This window comes from Channa argus, chromosome 17 (assembly GCF_033026475.1).
Source record: "Channa argus isolate prfri chromosome 17, Channa argus male v1.0, whole genome shotgun sequence".
NCBI lineage: Eukaryota > Metazoa > Chordata > Actinopteri > Anabantiformes > Channidae > Channa > Channa argus.
In genome coordinates, this window is record NC_090213.1 from 4,453,400 (window position 1) to 4,474,955 (window position 21,556).

At 41.1% G+C, this 21,556-nt stretch overlaps 3 protein-coding genes across 6 annotated transcripts; 2 read left to right on the forward strand and 1 right to left on the reverse strand.

The window, feature by feature from the left end:
* The first annotated feature begins 2,821 nt into the window (after nucleotides 1–2,821).
* On the forward strand, nucleotides 2,822–6,217 carry abracl (ABRA C-terminal like). The gene is made up of 3 exons (XM_067481411.1): nucleotides 2,822–2,955; nucleotides 3,833–3,898; nucleotides 4,017–6,217. Exons 2-3 carry the CDS (start codon nucleotides 3,838–3,840, stop codon nucleotides 4,199–4,201), a joined length of 246 nt encoding a protein of 81 aa, XP_067337512.1. The 5' UTR covers nucleotides 2,822–2,955; nucleotides 3,833–3,837; the 3' UTR covers nucleotides 4,202–6,217.
* Nucleotides 6,218–8,261: 2,044 nt separating this feature from the next.
* heca (hdc homolog, cell cycle regulator) lies at nucleotides 8,262–17,193 on the forward strand. The gene is made up of 5 exons (XM_067481402.1): nucleotides 8,262–8,678; nucleotides 11,091–12,147; nucleotides 13,960–14,126; nucleotides 16,170–16,324; nucleotides 16,668–17,193. The coding sequence occupies exons 1-5, from the start codon at nucleotides 8,531–8,533 to the stop codon at nucleotides 16,830–16,832; spliced, it is 1,692 nt and encodes a 563-aa protein (XP_067337503.1). The 5' UTR covers nucleotides 8,262–8,530; the 3' UTR covers nucleotides 16,833–17,193.
* A 1,044-nt stretch (nucleotides 17,194–18,237) lies between these two features.
* mtif3 (mitochondrial translational initiation factor 3) lies at nucleotides 18,238–20,970 on the reverse strand. 4 transcript variants are annotated; one of them, XM_067481404.1, is made up of 4 exons: nucleotides 20,841–20,970; nucleotides 19,299–19,758; nucleotides 18,652–18,803; nucleotides 18,238–18,520 (listed from the first exon to the last, which is right to left on the reverse strand). In XM_067481404.1, the coding sequence occupies exons 2-4, from the start codon at nucleotides 19,753–19,755 to the stop codon at nucleotides 18,311–18,313; spliced, it is 819 nt and encodes a 272-aa protein (XP_067337505.1). In that variant the 5' UTR covers nucleotides 19,756–19,758; nucleotides 20,841–20,970; the 3' UTR covers nucleotides 18,238–18,310. The 4 variants fall into 4 exon arrangements, with proteins under 4 accessions (XP_067337505.1, XP_067337507.1, XP_067337504.1 ...); XM_067481406.1 differs by having other exon boundaries at nucleotides 20,709–20,843; XM_067481403.1 differs by lacking the exon at nucleotides 20,841–20,970 and adding an exon at nucleotides 20,669–20,834.
* Between the last annotated feature and the right edge of the window lie 586 nt (nucleotides 20,971–21,556).

Below are 21,556 nucleotides of genomic sequence, written 5' to 3' on the forward strand. Positions count from 1 at the left end.
ACCAGCATGGAACTCAGCAATTACAAATACCATTTCAATAATTACATTATATTATCAGTGACAAGCATAATGCCTAAATATAGTTTGGTTCTCGAAACAAACACATCTATGCAAATATCACAATTTCTTAAATGTAAATTGCATCAAACTACCTTATGTAATGAGAAATATTTGCCCTACTGCCCTCTTGGACGTTGTCCAGCCGTACTCAGGAGCAAGTTGTATTAACTACTACTTTCAGAGGGTTTTTTCTACAGCTAAAATGTGAGTGTGATTGTGGTCAGAATTGGATTGGAGCAACTGGGCAAAGTCAGCATTTGCCTTACAAAGTCCAAATGCTTTATATTTGTTATACAAATACTTTTGCCCCCTTAAAGCAGCAGCAGGACTGGATTCCCAAAGCACGAAACAGCTCCTTGCAAATGAACTCCAGGAAGCCAAAGCTCCAGGTGAAATGTGTGTCAACAGGTTTGTATTAATTTAACTGAAAGTCTAAGTAGAAGCACAATGTCAACTGAGAGAGGACCTTCGTTTATGTCATATTTTATCTCATCTTTATGCTCAGGCTTTAGAATTCTTATTTTCAAGTCTTGCAATCTAAACTTTTAAATGTTGCTTTAAAAAAATTGTATTATGATGAAATTACAGCACATGAAATTCGAGACGACACACACTTAGTACAAATAACGTTATGTGATAATAAAAAATGTCTTTCTTCCTACATTCTTATGTCTCGTTATACCAACCATTTAAATTCTTTACGTTATATCAGCAACCCTCACGGAGCAAATAAAGCCATTCCAGGATGCTTTTGTTCTGAAGAGAAACTTCCGGGCTTTATCTTGCGTGAATTGCGACAGTTTGTTGTTTCGCTACGTCACTGCGCTACGGTCCCCGGTCAGCGCGAGTTTTCTTGGCCTGTGGGGACCCGGATGATTTCTTTCAAAATAAAAGATTCAGTCCTCCCATGACATTTGGGAGGATTAGTGTACAGAGAATAACAGCGACTTCATGGACAGTGTCCTCTGTCAGACTTATTGCAGAGTGTCCTTCAGAATTACTGCAGGGCACTCACTCTTGCAAAATAATGTTGTAATAAATAAGTAAAGATTAGATAACTTCATAATTCAATATCAATTACTTTTCATATATACAAAGATCCCAAACCGCGTCTTTTCTACTTATTCATAGATAAACTAAACTATATTACGCTTATGTCATACCACAAACATAAAAGCATTCCAAAATACACAACACACAATTATGCAAACCATCTCTTCTGTTCTTCTTTTCTTTTCGGCTCTTCCCTTTCAGGGGTCGCCACAGCAAATCGTGCCTCCATGTAACCTGTCCTCTGCTTCCTCTTCTCTAACACCAACTAACTTCATGTCCTCTCAGCTCCAACCTCAGCATCCTTCTACCGATATTATCGCCCAAACCATAAAACCATCTAAATACAAATAAAGTGTCAGTGGTCTACCACTCAACAAACAGCCTCATGGAATGTGCTTCTTTAAGACTGCTCACTTTTAAAAGCTCCTGCCTGTGGACAGTACCTCAGAGAAGGAGCCACTGGGTGGAAACGATTTCTTTTTGACCCTCGTTCCTCACACTTTTAAAACAATGTGTTCAGGTTTTATTTGACAGAGAGACCCTCTTCAAGACAGGGTGTTAAGTTAAGGTAATAGCAGGACACATTTTACACCCCTCACACACTACAGCTCTGGGAACACATGGCAGATATGTCCATTTCCCCAGGTGGTGATGTAGGCTGAGTGGATAAAAAGGAAGGAGGGCAAAGGGAAAGGAGAGAAAGACATGAGAGGAAGAAGGGATGAAAAGGAGCATGGAACAGTAAAATGGGAAATGGTGTCTTAGTTGCAGTTTTTACTCGTTTACATTAAAACATCTACATGATTTCACACATGTACACATATGCACAGATCAGCCATAAAAATGTGTTGTGGGGAAAAAACTTCAATCGACCACAATCAACAGGTGCCAGAGCACAGTACATGAATCAAAACATGCAGGACACGTGTGTTCTTTGTGACTTTACATGAGGTAGAAAAGAAGCGAAGGTACCCTCTCCCTTTACCATGCCACATATGGGTCTGTCAAAGGGAAAGTTTCACGTTGTATCACAATGGAGTCAGATGGGCTTTTATGGTGCCTTCAAGGATTATTGGAAATTTAGCCATCTATATTCTTGTCTTCCCTGACAATTTATGGGAATGTTTGAAAAGGCAAGTCCACACTTGAATACATCTGTTATCTGCCACGTAAGTTTTATATCGATGTTTGCTTGTGAGCGACACACACTCATATTCCGTACTTAAGTTTAAACAATCATGCTGCAGAGTAAAATTCCATCCATTCATTACTGCAATTTGGTAGAAGTAAAGTAGTATTTCTATGTTCAAAATGTAATACAAAAATACGATCACTACTATTAGTGATGTTGTAAGCAGTTTGACAGACTGAAGAACTTTTTAAATCTGTTCAGCCTGTAAACATTCACTTTGAATAGCTAATATTTATTAATATCAATAGTTAATATCAACTTACCATTATATTTTGCTGTTTGACTCATTTGATTAATAAATGGTAGTTATTAACTCTTTTTATACATAAGGGGGTATAATTGGTATTTCTTACTATGAACAAACATTAATAACATTAGAAATAACGCACAGTTTATTATCTCCTAAAAGTGGGGGGGTTTGATTTGATTCAAGTGCAGCAAACGTGTCGTAGTCTCTAAAAAGGGTCTTCGGTATATCCGCACACCTGGAAACACAGAAATAGGCAAGTTTCTGCTGCTGCCCTAAAGGACTGAGGTGGAACTTTCCGGGCAGACCCTAAACTCAGCAGCGTTATCCGCCGGTTGGTCCCGACTCACAAAAAAGTCTCCCGTTAACCTCTTTCAAAGCAAGAAGAGCTCGAAGAACCAAGGTAAAATAAAACACCTATGTGTTAACGTTCATCTTGTGCCTGTTTCATTTCATCTTTGATTGAAATGGTTTCCGCCGCACATTACACCCCCTTTTCCATCTTCCTCTGCGGACCTGTTTCAGCGGATCGTTTGTGTAGAAGCTAACGTTACCGGCGAGTTCATGTCTGCAGCCCTGAGAAAAGATTTACATTGGATCTAAAGTCGTGGAAATTCTGTTTGACTTGTGAACATGTGTCCGCACAAAGGAGCAAACACGCCTCACTTAACATCGCTGATTACAGCAAGCATCGGTGTTATTTGACGGCTAGCTCCGAGTGCTAAGCTCTTATTTCCGCATTACCAATCCGCCCTTTTCGTGTTGCAGCTTGTTACGTTCAACTGAACGCCACAATATTCACACAGCAATATGTATATTTAAGTCACACGTTAATGCTGTTTTCCATATTAACGAATCAAAATTGCATTAGCATTGACTTTGTGATAATACTGATACCGGTTTCCTTAAGAGGAGAACATCTCAGCTCCAGGCTCCGTTCACTAGTCTCAGAAATCTGCCTTTCTTTGTCTGGTTTTTGAATATATTTATGAAATAATTGAAAGTTAATAATTTTCCAAGTTAATTCAGTTTTTTTGGATGGGGGGGGGATTCGGCATGTAGTTGATAATTATGCACACAGTTTGACCTAAACTTACCATCTTTCCATAGTTGGGAAAGTTATGAAACCTGGCCTTAAATTTGTACACTTTCAAAGCAAGTTTGGCATTTTACACTCTTCCCAACAAGAGACTATGTATGAGGGCCACAAGTTTTTAAAAGTACTGTCAATATAAAAGTAGATTTGCATTAATATGTTTGTTTCTTTTTATCCCCCTTAGAAATAATGAATGTCTCTCACGAAATAAGCTTGCTGGTGGAGGAGATTCAGCGGCTCGGCAGTAAAAGTGAGTCCACGCTGTCATTCTGTATTGTGGATTGTGTGTTTTACCTTAGATGACCTATTACTTTGGCACAGTTGAACCATTTTGAAGTTTGACTTCAGATTCATCCATCATATTTTAGATGCTGATGGCCAAACCAGTGTGAAGTTTGGCGTGTTGTTTAACGACGACCGTTGTGCCAATATCTTCGAGGCGTTGGTGGGCACCCTAAAGGCTGCCAAGAAGAAGAAGGTGATCAGCTTCCAGGGCGAGTTGCTCCTGCAGGGCGTCCACGACAACGTTGACATCATCCTGCTCCAAGACTGATTCCAAGCTTTGGATCAGCTGAGCCTCGAACAACTGTGGGTCTGAACTCAGTGCTTCCGCTTGACACTGAGCTTCTCTTTCCACTTTTGTTCTCTAATGCTCAGGGCTCAGTAGTTGAATTCGAACCCGTTAGACCTAACAAAATATTTATGAACCCATCTGGTATGTTTCAGTATAATTTCATTAGATTTCAATGTGCCATATTTGAGAATATTTTAGGTTTTTCATGCTCTGAACAACAGGCACAACCACGGTTTTAGATGACAAGTAAAAGTGTTTTTTCTTTCCTTCTCAGCCACTGTTGTTTTGTCAACCATTGGTCTGAGAAGTCATTTTGATACACTTTTAAGACTATAAACGCACAAATGAGGAATGTATGCTGTGTAATGCATTAATTTGGGGCTTTTGTTTTGTTAAATATAATAGTGAAGGGTAATTATCAGAACCAAACGCCTCACTCTGGATACCAACACTCTGCACAGGTTTAATCGGGGCGCTCTGACCCAAGCACACTGCTTCTTTAAAGCTGCGCTATGCAAATTCTCCTCTTATCAGCCTCAAGTGGGAGTTGGGGTTAGGACATGATTAGCTAAAAATCATGGATCATAAATGTTTTTTACATATAAACGTAGTGCAGCTTTGAAGACAACATTGAGTCATTGCATTTAGTGTTTACATGAGTACATTATACTACCTCCCGTGGACACTTGTAAAAAAGCGTTTTAAGATCAGTGCTTTTAAAAATTAAAGAGCAGCTCCTTCATACAAACTACGATTACAACAGTGCATTTAAAAAAAAAAAAGGCTTATGCACCTTTAAAGTTTGTACTTATTGCATTGTGCCAAAATAGTTTTTATTCCCTCATTTTGTATGTGTTCAATGATGAATTTTCTCTAACAAACTCCAGAACTTGCCTTTTGTGGGAAATACTTGATAAAGTAATTGCGAATGTATTTCTTGTGCAAATTTTACTCGTGCATCAATACAGGGTGAATAAGTCATTCTCAGGACCAACTTAACCAAAATAGGTTAGTTAATTGTCCTGTGGGATAAATTAGGTGTCTCATTTGTGACACGACTTGTGCATTTATAGTTTTATTAGTTTTTAAGAATTATTTTAGAACTCTTTATTCTCTACTGTAGGTCGGATGATACTTGCAGATCACGGGTGACCACTTTTCTTTCCATCAAACTATTTCAAAAGCTCAACAGTAAACAAAACAACTTTCTTTGGGCCTTGAGCCTCCATAGTGTTTAATGAGTGGCTCTAATTGTTTCAATGTGATGGAAAAGATTCATTTCTGAAATACAGTGTTCAGCTTTTTGCCCGAATGTATCAACCACTTGGCAACGACTGTTTTTTTCACACAATGATAAGAACCAAGTGGTCAGTCATGTGAAACCACATCTTATCTGCAGGTTTTATAAGGCCCATTTGCATTCACTGCTGTTTTACCACCCTAGAAAATATTTTACATTCTAGTATTGGGTGTTTGTTTGACTTGATATATTGCATATGAGACCGTTCACTTGATATGTCAGTGGTATATATGGATTATCGTAATCATTAATGAACGAACTGAATCATCAGGAATAGATAAGATCAGTCATATAAAATGAAATCACCATGACTAACAAACAGACTGCGTAGAAGTCAGAAATAATGGAAAAAAGAAACATGATGCTAATTCAAATTACAAGTCAACATTTAACAAGAGGAGAAGGTCATGATCAAAAGAGTGCCAGTACCTCGGGGCCAATTCTGTGAACTAGTCGGATGCCTGCATGATGTGTTCAAGTGCATCATTACTGTCTTTTGTATTTGCTATAACACACTTCTAAAGAAGAGGCATTTGTGGAATAATCTGGAGAATAAAATCTTTAAGACTTGAATCACATTTGTGTTTCCTCATTAGTCTTGAGAATTTTATTAGCTATACTGTATTTACCAAATGTGTGTAATGCTAGATTTCAGATCATTTGTGGCAATAATAAAAACAAAGTCTCGAATCACAGTTTATGTGTTCTTGTAATTGATTGCCTGCTGTGGTGCATTTAGGTGCATGAATATGGCTTTTCAAAGGTAAACAAACAAATCTCTACGGAGTTTTAGGTGCCTGTAAAAGTAGAGAATTTGGAATATTGCTCAAATATTGTTACCCGGTGTGTTTATATTTTGAAAATTCAGTTTTTGTTGTTTTTCTAAATCACCTTTAGTCATCTTTTTACATGAACAGTATCTAATAATCAACTCTTTAAATCGGTTAGATCTATAAACGCAGTTTAGCGTCCAAATGTTCCTCTTAACTTTCAATTCATCAAAGAACACAAAAAGATTTCAAACATGTAATCGTTGTATAGGAATTGTGATTAATTTGCCATTTATTAATAAAGGTTCCAGTCACTGCACAGAGGTGTGAGTTGATTTGAACGTGTTTGATCATTGAAAAGCATGCGTCCGCCATAAAAACTCAAATAAAAAAAGTTAGATAATAAACTGCTTGCAGGAGACAGAAATGCAGCCTTGGAACGTCCCAGCTCAGCCTGATAAAGTAACTGTGGCCACAAATGCTAAATAAGACAGCTGTGCCTCCCCCACAGGTATGTGACACTGATTTCTTCTCCTCAACAAATGATGAACGCGCTCCCCTCTGTCGGTCTGTTGCTGCTTTCAGGGACTGTGGGAGATGTGAAGTTTTGGTAACCTGAAATCAGTTAGGATGCCACAGTTTTACTGGGTCTCCTTGTCTTTGCTGCATATCCAGCCGTAGATGATTTAACCGAACATGACCTGGCACAGGCACTAGGGCGGAGATGCCAGGGGCCCCATGGGTCAGATCTTTGAAGCTTGTTTGAAGAAGTGCAAGAAAACAAGAAAATATCCACTGGAGTGCACCAGTGGCAGCAGCCTGATCTGTTGATACAATGCAGGATTGCACATTGTTTACGCCAAACTCTGATCTTGCTGTCTGAATGCTGCAGCAAAAATTGAGTCTCATCACACCAGACAACTTTTTTCAACCCTCTATTGTCTAATTTTAATGAGTCCTTGGGGAACTGTTACCTGTTTGACATGTATCTGGTGTTGTGTTTCTGCTGCTGTAACATCTGCTCCAAGGTTTGACAAATGCATTCAGAGACTTTTCTGAATACCTTAGTTGTAATGTCATTTAAAGTTACTGCTGCCTTTCTATCACCCCAAACTAGTCTGGCCATTCTCCTCTGATCTCTGGCATCAAAGAGGCATTTTCACCCACGCAACTTATGCTCACTTGATAGTTTCTCTGCATCGCTAAATGCATTGACCTGCTGCCACGTGATAAGCTGATTAGATATTTGCATTAAACAAAAAAGTATAATAAAGTGGCCAGTGAGTCCTTTCGGTTTATCCCTTGAGTTCAGGGTCGCTGCAGCGGATCATTGTCTGCATGCTGATTTGGCAGTTTTTACGCCGGATGGCCTTCCTGACGCAACATAATAAAAGATTAAAACTGTGAAAAAAATGAAATAATACACACAAAGAATATAACAAGGCACACCAAACATGGACAATAGGACACACAAGACTATAAGACAATGAGACTAATGCACACAAATAAATAAATAACAAATGAAAATCAATAAAATCATAAAAGACAATTAAATAAATTGCATTTAGATAAAAATACAGATAAAGACAAAATTTTATAAAGCATAAGGGAAAACGAAAAAAGAGAAAGCCAAATCCAAAATTTATTTTTTTGTAAATATGCACAGTATATTAAATTAAGAAATTCAATGAATGATTAGTGCACATAAAACATATTTTAATGAAAAGCCAGGCTGAAAAGGAGGGAAATTACGTTTAAAAACTTTGACACTGTCTGTTGATTTGAGTTACGGCAGAGTTAGCAACAGATAAAACAGTGAGAATACACAATCACCGACCTTATCCTTTAACAGAGTTCTTTTAAAATTTAAAAGCTGCGCGATCCGAGCTTTTTCCCGCGTTTGAACGCTTCACGAATCGCCGACAGCCAGTGGAGGGGGCGGGGTCCCATGACGTCAGGGGTGAAAGAAAACAGCAGAGCAGGAATCAAAACAAGAGACGGACACGCCTTCGCTCTTAAAGGTTACAGCAGCTTATTCTTTATAGCTGCTGCTGCCCGAACGGCGCTAAACCTCACCTGCCGCCCGCGAAGAGAGCAAAAAGCAACAACCCCGAGAGAAAAACACTGCAGAAACACCAAGAGTCCGCTGCAGACATGGAGTCTACAGAAATGTCAGACAGCGCTGATAGCACTCGTTGATAGAGGTCGAAAATAACACTGACATACGAATCCTGTAAAATGCCCAACCAGAAGAACAACAAGGGCAAGAAAAGCAAACGCACCAACAGTAGTGGAGATGAGCAGGAAAATGGAGCCTGTGCGGCCGCAACAGGAGGCGCGGCCGCGGCGGCGGCTGCTGCTGCACCCAGAAACGAGCGCTTAAGTGGTAAGAGAGGAAACGGACACAGATGTAGAGAAGTTTGGTGATGCTGCCTTCCTGCCAGAGGAAGCTCTGTCTTGTCTGTGCGACTGTGACATACATGCACTGCGACGTTTGCAAATGTTTCCATTCCCCCCCTCATGCACTTCTTTCTTGTCTGGAGAGAACGCGGTGCCAAACTTCGATTTTAAAATGGGACATTTTCTGGGGTCCTGGCTAATCGGCAAACATAGGCTGCATGGGTCGATCACGACTTAAGGCCTAGTATGAATGGAGAGATTTTTTTTTAATAGTCAGCGTATGTGCGAACCAGCAGGGGGCTTGTTCTGAACTGCTCTAAAACCGCGGCTTGGGTCATTGCATTACTCTGATTTTAAAGACCACTGTGGTTTGTTTGGGTACAAGAACATGGTGAGAACAGCAGATATACACGTTTGAATATTGTGGAAGCAGGTACGGTTTGGTGCGTCAGGTCCAAGCCGAATGAGGCGGCCGGTGTTGCTGTTTTGGTGCTATGCGTTGATTCTGAACAGGTTGGATTCCAACCTGACAAGCAGCTGTCCTCTAAGTTGTCACATTTGTGGATGGAGTTTGGCGTCTCGACCTCTTGTTGGACAAGAAATGGGATTTTCACCAACGAAAACGCTCTTACTGCTTGTGAAATGTGGCCTCTCGGAGACCCAGTGGCGCGGCGCGGCGCCGCGCTCCTCTGAATGCCATTGCATAATGATAATGATGGCTGTTAAGTTTGGTGGGCACAGGCCTCAGCTGTCTTTCCCTGACGCGCACCTTGCTCCCAGTTTCTGGTCGTGCGTGGCCTTCCTCCTCGAGGGTAATGCTGACAGCTCACCGCTTGTCTGCGCACTCCAATTCAACTTAATCCCACACAGACTGGAAAAGTTGCCCCGCTTGGCTCCTTGCACTCTCACACGTACCACTGTATAACAGGTTCAGGCCATGTAAACTAATGCACTCTTCATCTTTGCCAACGATTAGTGCAATAACAGAACAAGGCCTAAGAAATATAGCGAGTTATTACACTGTTATAAGATTTATGAAGTGCACCTGCTATAAACCACTTGTGTTATTTGATGCAGAAATTGAATATACCTTAAGTTATTTATTCAGTAATTGCACAGATAATAATAACTCCACTGGTTCTGTATTTATACTTCAGAGCTGTAAATCTATTTTTGCTCAGCCTACAGTAGGCAATGTGATACTGATATGAGTCACTGATGAATAATGCATCATTTGTCATCCAAACATGCAAAACATTTGGAATCCGACAATTTGGTATCATTGTAGACTGTGGGAAAAATCCTGTTATAACGAGCAGCAACCAATCAATTAATTGGAAAATAAGAAATTAGTGAGTGGATATTGAGTATTTGTGCACTTACATTTTCCCATCAGTAATTGAAGCAAAGTGAACTGTTAAATCGGCTAAAGTGTATCCGTGAAGCTGTCATTTCTCTGTGTATCACCCAGTGTATCACATCATCAGTTTTAAAATGAGGAAGGGTGCTAAAAATGCTCAGACAAGTATATTTTTCTCCAAAAAAGCACACACACACCCCCACCCACCCACCGTGTAGTATCATGAGCTGCTCCTTGTAGAGAGTGTGTGCCCACATTTGCTTGATTCTCATCCAGACTTGACAATTGGCAGGGCTTGAATAGAGCTGCTCACAGGCTCAAATGGCCTAGTTCAATTTCATAAATCAATGCAGACAAGGGAGCCAGGACAGTGATGGTGAATATTGTTGTGTTGTTGTTATGCGCTTATGTAACTTATGGCACAGACACTTTGCTTAAAATGTTTTGCTTGTAATTGATTAATCTACAGTAATTCTGTTGTTAGGAACTATTCATTTGTTTACAGAATAATCTGCACATAATTTAATCGATTAATCGATTAATCATTTAATTGTTTGGTCTTTCTCACACAAGACAAGCAGGGGACGGAGACAGGGTCTGGCGGAGGTTTATGATTAGAGCCCCCATAGGGCTCCCCAACTGAAAGAAGCCCATTGGATGATTTTGTGTCTCTTATTAGTCATTTTTTGTGGTCCAAGCCCGGTAGTAATTGGGGAGGGGTTGCATCAGGAAGGGCATCCGGTGCCCTCAACGTGCGGACAATGATCCGCTGTGGCGACCCTGAAGTCACGGGATAAGCCGAAAGGACATAAAAAAAAAAACTTACTCATTTGGTGTTGCTGTGTTTGGTTTGCATCTATATTTAGTTGTTTTACACCCTTTTGGTAGCTTTGCATGTCTGTAGTCCTTTTTGTGTCCCTTAGTTGTTCAGTGTGTCCCCAGGAGAGGGGTCACAGTGTTGTGTTCTCATTATAGTTTCCTAATGAGAACACAACACTTTAACCCCTCTCCTCCTCTGTCTCATCTCTAATCCTTCAGAGGTCCAGTGCGCAACCCCTCTGGGCTGCAGTTTGGCCCGAGCCATCGACCTGGAGAAGGACGACTACCAGCGGGTCCTCTGCAACAATGAGCTCTGCCCTTACGGCAACTGGATGCATCTGCAATGTTTCTATGAGTGGGAGAGCTCCATCCTCACCCAGTTTAACTGCATTGGCCGCGCGCGGTCGTGGAACGAGAAGCAGTGTCGGCAGAACATGTGGACCAAGAAGGGCTACGACCTGGCCTTCAGGTTCTGCTCCTGCCGCTGCGGCCAGGGTCATCTAAAGAAAGACACTGACTGGTATCAGGTCAAACGCATGCAGGATGAGCGCAAGAAGAAGCCGTCTGAGAGAAGCACAGGCAGGACTGGGGCTAGTGGGGGGTCTGTGGGGTCTGGGGATGGGCTTTTTGATGAGCCCAAGAAAAGCAAAGCACCAGGAGGAGCATTAGGAGGAGGTAAAGTACCCCACAGAGCCTCCAGCCAGGATTTACCTCGTAGACAATCAGTGGAGCGTCAAAACTCTGCAGAGAGAGGAGCAGTAGGAGGAGGACATGGTCTGGGGGGACCCTTTTCTCTGGGGCCTCCTCAGAAGTCTCCATGCGACTCCCCAGGGCAGTCTCCTCCTACCAGCTTCTCCTTCTCCCCCACTGCTATCCTCGCATCAGGAGGCGGAGGAGCAGGTCTTCGAGGTTCCCGTCAGCTGGGCGAGTTTTTCAAAACGGCCGTCCACATGGACCCACAGCGGAAACACCTGCTGGTTGCAGGAGCTCTGGGCCGTGGCACTGGGTGCTCAGCGGGAGCCTCCGTCGGTGCAGCCGGCGGTCCTCACATCGACCCGGGGGCCGTTCTTCCCCTACCGCTGTCTTTCGCCCTTCCGCTTCATCCCCGGTTCACATCTGCCAGCATGGGTGACGGCCCCCTCCCTCACCCGGTGCAGTTCCTGAGGAGGCTGGACCTCTCGGAGCTCCTTACCCACATCCCTAGACATAAACTCAACACCTACCATGTTCGCATGGAGGACGACGCACAGGCAGGCCAGGGGGAAGAGCTGCGCAGGTAGGTCTTCTGCGACATTTGTTCCATATTTCCTATACGTATTTAAAATATTTCTTCTAGTATCAAACGTTAGCTCACAGTTCATTTTATATATAAAACCAATCACATGAATGACAAATATATGACCATATACATTTGAACATTTGTTGTTTATGTGAAAATGAGTAATATTTAAACTTTACCTCCGATTGTAGGGAAACATATTCTAAACATAATAAAAGACAAAGAGTGGAAAGGGAAATAACTTTTTTATTTCAGTCATTGTTCAGCTGCAGTTTGAACTTTTTATTGTTCATTTAAATGCGAGGCCACTTTATTTGCATCAACTGCTTTAAATATGGCAAAAGGAGGCATTTATGTAGTAGCAGGAAAAAAATCTGTGCAAATATATACGTTTTTATAAATTAATTAATTAATTATTACTGATGATAAATGAGTTTTCATTTTATAACAGTTGAGCTTAATGCTGTTTCTCCCTGTTTCAGAAACTAGATTCCAATGAAAATGTACAGGTTCAAACTGCAAACTTTTCCAGTATTTGTGGTAAAACTGTTGGTACAGATCTTCGAATCATCATCATTTTTATTCACTCGATATTCACGGTCAGTACCAGCAACCATATCACGGTGAATCCTGTTTTTAATGACGATGCTTATATGATTGCGTACAATATTACATGACAGTAATTTATGTTCTAACTAAGAAAAAACATAAGCTGTGATGATTTGACCTAATGATTGGCTCGGGTCAACTTTCAGGAATGATTAGCACTTAAATGGCTTTAATCTGTTATGTTAACAGTGGTTCACATATTGACCTGTATGTAAAAGGGGCTATAAGGCTCTGTTTTACCGTCGTTGGGTCACTCTCGCCGGCATCATAGCATCTTTTTTGGCCACAGGAGGCGGCTTTGTTTCAGTCACAAAGGTCTACAAACCCACTGTACACTGTCTGCTCAGTCCCGACACATAGAGAAAGTTATCAGCTTGCAGGCCAACACAGCGGAGCCAGATGTTCACATGGGGGAGTTGTTAGAGATGAAGAGCCGAGCAAAACGGCATAAACGGTAAAGTTCACATTGAAGGAGTTCATATACTGCAGGAAGTGCTAATGTTGCACTGTGTCGCCTGCATGAGCAGCTATATGAGTTCAACATGTGATTAACAAATGTGATGACATGTCAGCGTTGTGTTTTTTAAGCCTTGTGTCTGCTGCTCCCAAGTGGACAAAACAAAAGAGTCACCCATCTGTCCAGGCTCAGACAAGGACTGACACAGAGAGAGACGGACAACCCCTCTCACCTCTGGGTCAATTCAGAACCACCAGTTTACTGTATGTCTTTGGACTGTGGGAGGAAACGGCCGGGTTTGAGCCCATGACCTTTTAGCTATGAGGTGTAACAAATTTTAAATAGAAGCGATTTAAGCCCATAAAAGATTGAAAGCATCATAAAATCCTAAAAACTAGCCACTTAATGAAACTATCTTCTTTGGTAGGTGCTCACAAAGACGTCTTTGTTTACATTGTATTAGTATCATACTGACAAGTTTCAAGTTTTATCTGACGTTTGTTCCTTTTGCTCTCAGCTGAAAGACGAGAAATTAATTTTGTGAATCATCGGCCAGTTTTTAAGATGTTAGTATATATTTTTACTAAAGACTGGTTCAGTTCCTCAGACAAGACCCTGGGGATCAATAAAGTATCCATTATTAGTCACATTATTAGGAAAAAACATCCCACAAAAGTGTTGGCTGAAAAGCTGTAAACGATGATGATGAACTATTTCGTCCATGTGTCCATGTTGTCCCGTAGGTTTATTCTGTCAGCTCTCAGCGCGAGCCAGAGAAACATGGTCAACTGTGCGCTGTGTCACCGGGCGCTGCCTGTGTTCGAGCAGTTTCCTTTGGTGGACGGGACTCTGTTCCTCAGCCCCTCGCGCCACGACGAGATCGAGTACGACGTCCCCTGCCACCTGCAAGGTCAGACCTGATTTCAGGAACGTAGCGAAGCCTTATAGAATATGGTTTATTATCCTGAGCAGCTCCGATGCAGCTCAGGATAAAGTCCACACGTAAAGTGTACGTTTAATTCCTAACTTGATCAAACAACCTCACCACCGGGTTTGTGTAATAGTCGTTGTGGAGGTGTTTTTACTGGGAAACACATTTCCACTTGAAGAATCTACAATCTGTGATAGCTGACTAAACTCCATCTGCTGAAGTAGATAGTCTGATATAATGATGTGCTGCAGCTTCGGAAAACACATGCAAATACAGGAAACATCCATTTCAGCAAGTCACCAGGAAATTAGCAGATGCATGATTGAGATATTAATGCAGATACCCTATGCTGTTTACCTAGTTTTACCAATTCAAAGAACACAATCATGCAGTCAGAGATCTACTGTTCTGTGTCGTGTGTAACAGTGTTTAGATGCGTCTTCTCACTTCTAAATGAGTCTTTGTCCATTTGTATGTGTTTAAAGACGTTTAAAGACATTTATTTTGTTCATTGGATTTTTACCTAAAATGTTAGACGTCATCCACCTATAGGTCCGCTCTCAATATGGACATGAAAGTCTTTCTACTCGGCTTCTCAGTCCAACATGAATGTGAATGAGGGCAGCTCTCCTTTGATCCACTGGTCCACAAGCTTTGATGTCCGTTGATATGCATCAGGGTGAACGGATTATTTATTCCATTTTTTTTTTTGTTTGTTTGTTTTTTTGGTCAGGCTGAAAATTAATGTAAAAAAAAGCAAGTCGTTGAATTGTTCAACAAACCTACGATTGATTAAGATTAGTCAAAGTTGGGAGTTTGAGAAAATGCAAAGGCATTTGTAGTTTTCCTGTGAAGTAACTTAGATTACAAAACAAGTTAAACCGAATCACAGCAGAACACCATAATTATGGCTTTATTACAACCGATTCTGGAATAAGCGAGTGGCTCTAAATGCCTCTATGACGTTCAAAGTGGGGCTGCATAGATTTACCAAAAAACAATCGAGTTAATAAATGACTTGCATTTTCTAAGCATGGCTTGTTGGCTTGCAGAGAGTCCTAGAGGACTCGCTTCTTTCACCGAGAACTGAAGTCCAGGATTTGTCCTTGGGGTTGTAATATGTACTTCCACATCAGAAACATTGAGCTAATTGAGCTTATTGACATAAAAACCCAACAGTTGGTCACTTTTTACATTTGCAGCAGCAGGTTTTAAACACTACGTGGTGTTTGACCAATCAGAGACATTCAACAAAAAAACCCCAAGAGATTTGAGTAAGTGATTATTAAAAAACATTTTTCACTGCATTCTGACATTTTACAGTCTTAATCATGACTGCATTTACTGAGAATCTCTGCAGATTGATCAGTAATAATGAATTCATTTTCTCACAGTGTGATACATGACAGTGAGCCAACGACGCATTTTGGAGTTTGTTATTCATTTTTCTGACTAAACACATCAGACTGGATAAAAGGGAAAATGACATATAGAACTGAAAGCATCTTTCCTTCCCCTTCACACAGACTGGGAGTTTGTCTTTTTAAAGCCCTTTCATTGGAGGTGATGGACGTCAAATTCACAGTTCTCATTTCTCATTTCTCAACTCACAAAAGTTGATCCAAAGAAAATGTAAATTTAACTTGAGGCTTCAGTCCCTGAATAATCAAAGCGGGGGGCATCTTCACAGTTAAAGTCCTTATAGTGTAGAATGAGCTGCGGTGAAACGATGGAAATAAAAATTCATTTTATACTGAAATGACTGAATGAGAGAGTTTTATACTGAAAGGACTGAATGAGAGAGTTTTATACTGAAAGGGCTGCAACTTAGGCTGATATCCACTCAGTTTGACTGAAGTCTTGCATCTGATATTATCTTGAGCTAAACTACATACACATTTTTGCACAGACGAAAGGCACTTTTGACATTGGAATCATGCTGGGATCAATTAAAGACCCGTAACGACAGCAGGAAGGATCACTGCCATTTTATGTCTAACCACATTTATGTTTTCACAACAGGCAGGCTAATGCACCTTTACGCCATCTGCGTGGACTGCCTCGAAGGCGTCCACAAGATTGTCTGCATCAAGTGCAAGTCACGCTGGGACGGGAGTTGGCACCAACTAGGCACCATGTACACCTACGACATCCTGGCTGCTTCACCGTGCTGCCAGGTAGAAACACTGACCTCTGAGTCAAGAATATTAAGAGTAGGGTTTAGTTTGCAGTTCTTGTATTTGTATTACTCTCTAGAACTTCAGTGTCAAAACTGGCTTAAGTATAAGTTTCAGGACATGCTGTACCACTTCAGTATTTGTATCAAAGCCTTAAATCCAGGTTAATCTTTGGATGGACATTATGTCTGTCTCTGAAACTCTGCTATGGCCTGAATAAATGATTCTTCCACCACACACAGTCCCCAAATTCAAGAAGAGTTTCCACTTTCATGTTTAGCCTCGTACAACTTTACTACCAATGTCCCATTAAGTGACCTGCGGCCCCCTCCTGTGTCCTCAGGCTCGCCTCAACTGTAAGCACTGCGGGAAGCCGGTGGTGGACGTCCGAGTGGGCATGCAGTATTTCTCCGAGTACAGCAACGTCCAGCAGTGCCCTCACTGCGGCAACCTGGACTATCACTTTGTTAAACCCTTCTCCTCCTACAAAGTACTAGAGGCTTATTGACAAATGTTGTTCATGCATGCTAGTTAAGCTGTTTTTGTTCTTTGTTTTTTAACACAATTTAGAAAAGATTTTATTTTTTGGGGGGCCTTAAAGTGGTTTTATGTTTTTATGTTCTTTCCACTTTGGTCCTCTTTTTTTTTTTTTTTTATGTATAGGGAAAAGTCTGACTCTAGTTAACATAAAATCAAAAGTTCCAGGACAGTATCTCTGCTGTTACACAAAGGTGTTGATAAAGTGTTGAGCTGACACGTTTATCGGTGACGAGTGAATGTATCCGTGCGCCAAAATTGCTTCTTCTTTTTTTTTTTTTTTTTTACCAAAAATATTAAAATTAATCTTGAATAAAGCAGAGGAAGATACACACTGGTGTTTTAGTATCTGTATCACATTTAAAACCAGGTATTTGTTGGGGGAATATTGGAACTACTATTTAAGACGGGAATAATAGTAAACCTAACGTTACCGTGACAACATTGTTTTTGTGAATAGTAGGGTATTACATGATGATTGCAGGATGACCCACTTTTACTGGCCATCTTAAAAGATATCCACTTGATTTAGTAAACTCTGGCTGCTTAAGTCTGATTTTAACGTTATATACACATTATTCACACAGGACATTGACTGTGGATTTTGGCCCCATCGCTTCCACTCAAAGGGCTTTAAGAAGAGATCAAAATGGCCAATATGAACTGGAGGAATGATTACAGCAAGAACGAACTCCTTCAGGGTTCATAAAAGCACCTGACTGCTTTAAGACACACTTCAAAAAAAGGTAAATTTATGTGAACCCTGTCCTTTTAAGGCTTGGTTTTAAAATTAAAGCACCAACACCAGTGATATTACTGGCAACAAAGCAATGGATTGAAGGGTGAAGTGTTGTGCCCTTTGCCACAGAGCGTCATTGTTGTTCAAAACCTGTTTCGAGTAAAAAAAACACACGAGCTGACTGTTGCAATCGGTGACATCAAAAACTATACAATGGATTATGACATTTGTTATATTCTCCAAATGTTTTCCCATCTCTTAAAGATTAAGTAAAAGTACTTGACTACTTTTCTGGCTGTGGTTCAGTGCTGCTTTATGTTGTTGTGTGCAAATCACTGTGCATTTTAAAGTTTTGAGATCATTCTGGTAAAACTCACTGAGTCTGGATAGAGTCACTGGTTTGTCCTGGGGTAGACCCAGGACCTACCAGTCTGGGAATGTGTTAGAATCCCACTGAAGGAGCTGGAGAACGTTGCTGGGGAGAGGGACTGAAACTGCTGCCACCACGAAAACATTCAGTATAGTTTTAGTACCACTGTACCTAAAGGTGAGGCTCTAAAGACGAATCCTCCATTTTACAAAGCAAACACACTTTTATTAAAGCAATAAATTCCCGGTTTAAGAAATCTGCACCAACTTCAATTTGTTTTTGTTTTTTTGCAAATATGCTTTTTATTTATATGTCATCACTGCTGTACAGCAGCTATATCTCATGTGTCTGTATCGCTAACAGTGGATGTTTTGCTCTGAGTGTCAGACTGCGGTGCTGCAGTCGGATTCTTCTCCCTTTGGGACAGTTCTTTTGCTGAAGGTGGTCTGAGGACGCACATGGCTGCTTGACCATCACGTATCACTTTCGGCTTAGAAACAAAACCCACCATTGCCTCCATCTGTTGCACAATCTGATCCAGAGTTGTGTCCTGCAAAAAGCAAACAAACAGACTTTGTGATGTTACCTACTGTATGTACAAGTTATGCTCACAAATCATGATGCAACCAGCAAAGTTTATGAGGGTCAGGAATGTCATTGGCATGAGTTCCTTGCCCTTACTAGGTTGTCTGCAGGTTCCGCACGTCCTGATCGCAGAGTTATCCTGACGTGGTGCTTCTTCTCCAGCCAGCTCTCCACTTGTTTCAGCTTCGTGGTGAGATCATGAGATGCAATGCCAGCTGAAAAAGTAAGCTCCTTCACCTGCACAGGAGCTGTGGAGAGAGTACAGTCAGCCCCATTTTACACATGAGAAATGTACTGTGGGGATGAAAATATCAATTATTGATTCCCTTATTAAAGCCTGATCAGTTTTCTAAGTGGAAAAAAATGAGGCTAGCACAGGTTTTCAGCATCTGATGCATTATCTCTGAACAATCTTATCTGTTGCTCCAAGTTTACAACAGTGCAGATGTAGAATTTGAGGTCGCTGTCAAAAACTTGCCAGCCCAGCATCAGTAGATGGAATTGATAATGTCAATATGGAAAATTTGCAACCCATTGTTAACTGGGGGGGGAGGTCTCAATTTTCAGCCCTACTCCTATTAGAAAATCTTTTGAGCTAATAGCTTTGGGCCAGAAGTCGTTTCGGAAGAAAAATTTCCACTAGATATTGAAGACTTGCTATATTAACTCAACAGATTATCTGTGGGTGTTCAGTGTCTGTGGACAGACGCGTTTATCTGGGTGTCTACTCACAGGACACAAACCTGCTTTTGCTTTCTGTTTTTCCCGTAATTTCAGCTGCTCTTCGTGGATTTGTTTGCCGCTCATCAGCCGATAGATGGGAGGGTCCTTGTGTTCGCTGAGCAGCACCAATTTCAGGCCCTGCTCGTCCATAATTCGGATCACATCCGCACGGTGCAAGATGCCCAGGTTTTCACCTGTCTCACTTATCACCTGTATCTGACGCTCGGGGATCTTGCGCCCAACGCTGCTGATTGTGGCATGAGCATGGGGACCCTGCTTTTTCTTCTTAGGTGCAGGAGTCTGCTCCGTGTCATCTACTGCTGTGCAAAGTGGACACAGTCTCCGGGCCCCAGGAATGACGTTTGAGTTTTCACTGTATTTGAGAAACCTTGATACTGGTGTCCAAATGCCAGGACGTCCGGTACAGGTTGCTCGCAATGTGTGGCTTAGCACCCGCCTCACACAACCTGCAGACATGTCCTAAATAGAAAAAAAAGGGGACAAGTGAGCAGCTGGATGTTAATGTGCAGCAACACACTGCAGGCAAAGGCCATGACTGGCACTAATCATTTGGAATAATTTACCCTACACATGTTAAAAGACACTCAGTGTCACTTTGTCTTAAAAGTACTAAAACACCTTACTTGTACCTAAATGTTTTTTCTCCTTGTGATATTAAATATAACTTTGGATTTAGCACAAGCAGATGATAAATCATCAACTCAACAACAAATACCTGGACAATTAAGTTATCAGCATTTTATTTAAAAAGGCCTTTTTTAAAAAACAAATATCACCTGATGCACAAAATTAGCAGAATGTCAAACCTAATGAACAAAATAGAGCCTGTTGTGGTTGTGAGATATCGCTACTGTTCTCAGCTCCACCATCCACGCCAGCCTCCATTCACAAATCGTTAAATTAAAGCTCGATTAGACTCACCGTCAAAACACACACCGCACACATAGAAGTACAAACAATTTATAAGTTGTCACAGTCTATACTTTAAATCGGGATACCCCTGCGTACTTCGTTTATTACTTTTGGAGGTTTCCCACTTCGATTTCAGCAAAAATATATATCACCTGTCATTCAGCTTGTTGAGTGCTTGCAGTTAAAGCACCGTGGACAGGCGACGCGACCACCGCAGTGTGAGCTCAAAAAGCTAATACTAATGGAAAAGCAGTGGTATGTTATGCAGAACTGGTTAGAAATAGCTGATTCGTCGCATATATTACAGTACACAGGGCGTGTTTCGGTGGTGATGGGTGATTAATGTAAAAACGTTAAACTGGAAGATTTCGAAAGGGAGCCTGGACATGGGACAAAGCCGTTTACTAGCTCGAGTAACGTTAAGGAAACTTTAAAACCTGAATTATTAAACTCATACTATGATTGCCGCCTTGTCCATGCAGTCCAACACGTATTACCTTCCTCTACAATTACACAAGAGGAGGTTCCTGGATTACAGTCACCACTGCAGGCACAGATGTTCATATTAGAGATAAACACTAAACTCGCCCGAAGAATATTTGATTTAACTCAACGCGCTTTCTACTCACTGCAGATCACTGTCGTTTATTCACGCTCTTAACTACTGAGGTGACTGCCTGTATCCACTTCCGCCATGGTCTTCTTCGTTCACTTTGACTCAGAAAATACGGAACAAAACCACTGTGCTGCCCCCTACAGGACAAACTGGGACATAGCATGAAGTCGTTAAAGGGTGAGTTCGCTCAAGTATTAACACAAACAACAACAACAAAACACGTTTGCCCACAAGTTTGTCATCCAGATAGGAAATATGTTTATCATACATGTAAAAGGTAAAGGAAGAAGAGCAAATACACTGAATTAGTGTGTTTAATAGACTTGTTTTAGTACAAGAAGCTGAGCAACCTGTTATGTTTGTTTACCTAAAATACTGCAAATGTTTTTGGAAATCCACCTCATTAGTCGCTCTTTGTTTGCATACTGACTGCCATATATTTTCTTAAGCAATTTTATTGATATTAATTACTGTATTTCTTTAAGTTGCCTTCAGATAAGTATACTTTTTACTTCTCTGTCTCCAAAGTCTGTGGCTTGTGGCAACCATCAACGGGAACAGTTGGCATACCTGGAATCCACACACCCACAGAGCTGGAGGATTATTGAGGTATGAAACTAGGTTCCTACTTGATTTACTGGTTGTGGTTTGCCATATCTTGCCAAATGTATGCAGTGCTGGTACCAAGCCCGGAAGAAACTGGGGAGGGCTGCGTCAGAAAGGGAAACC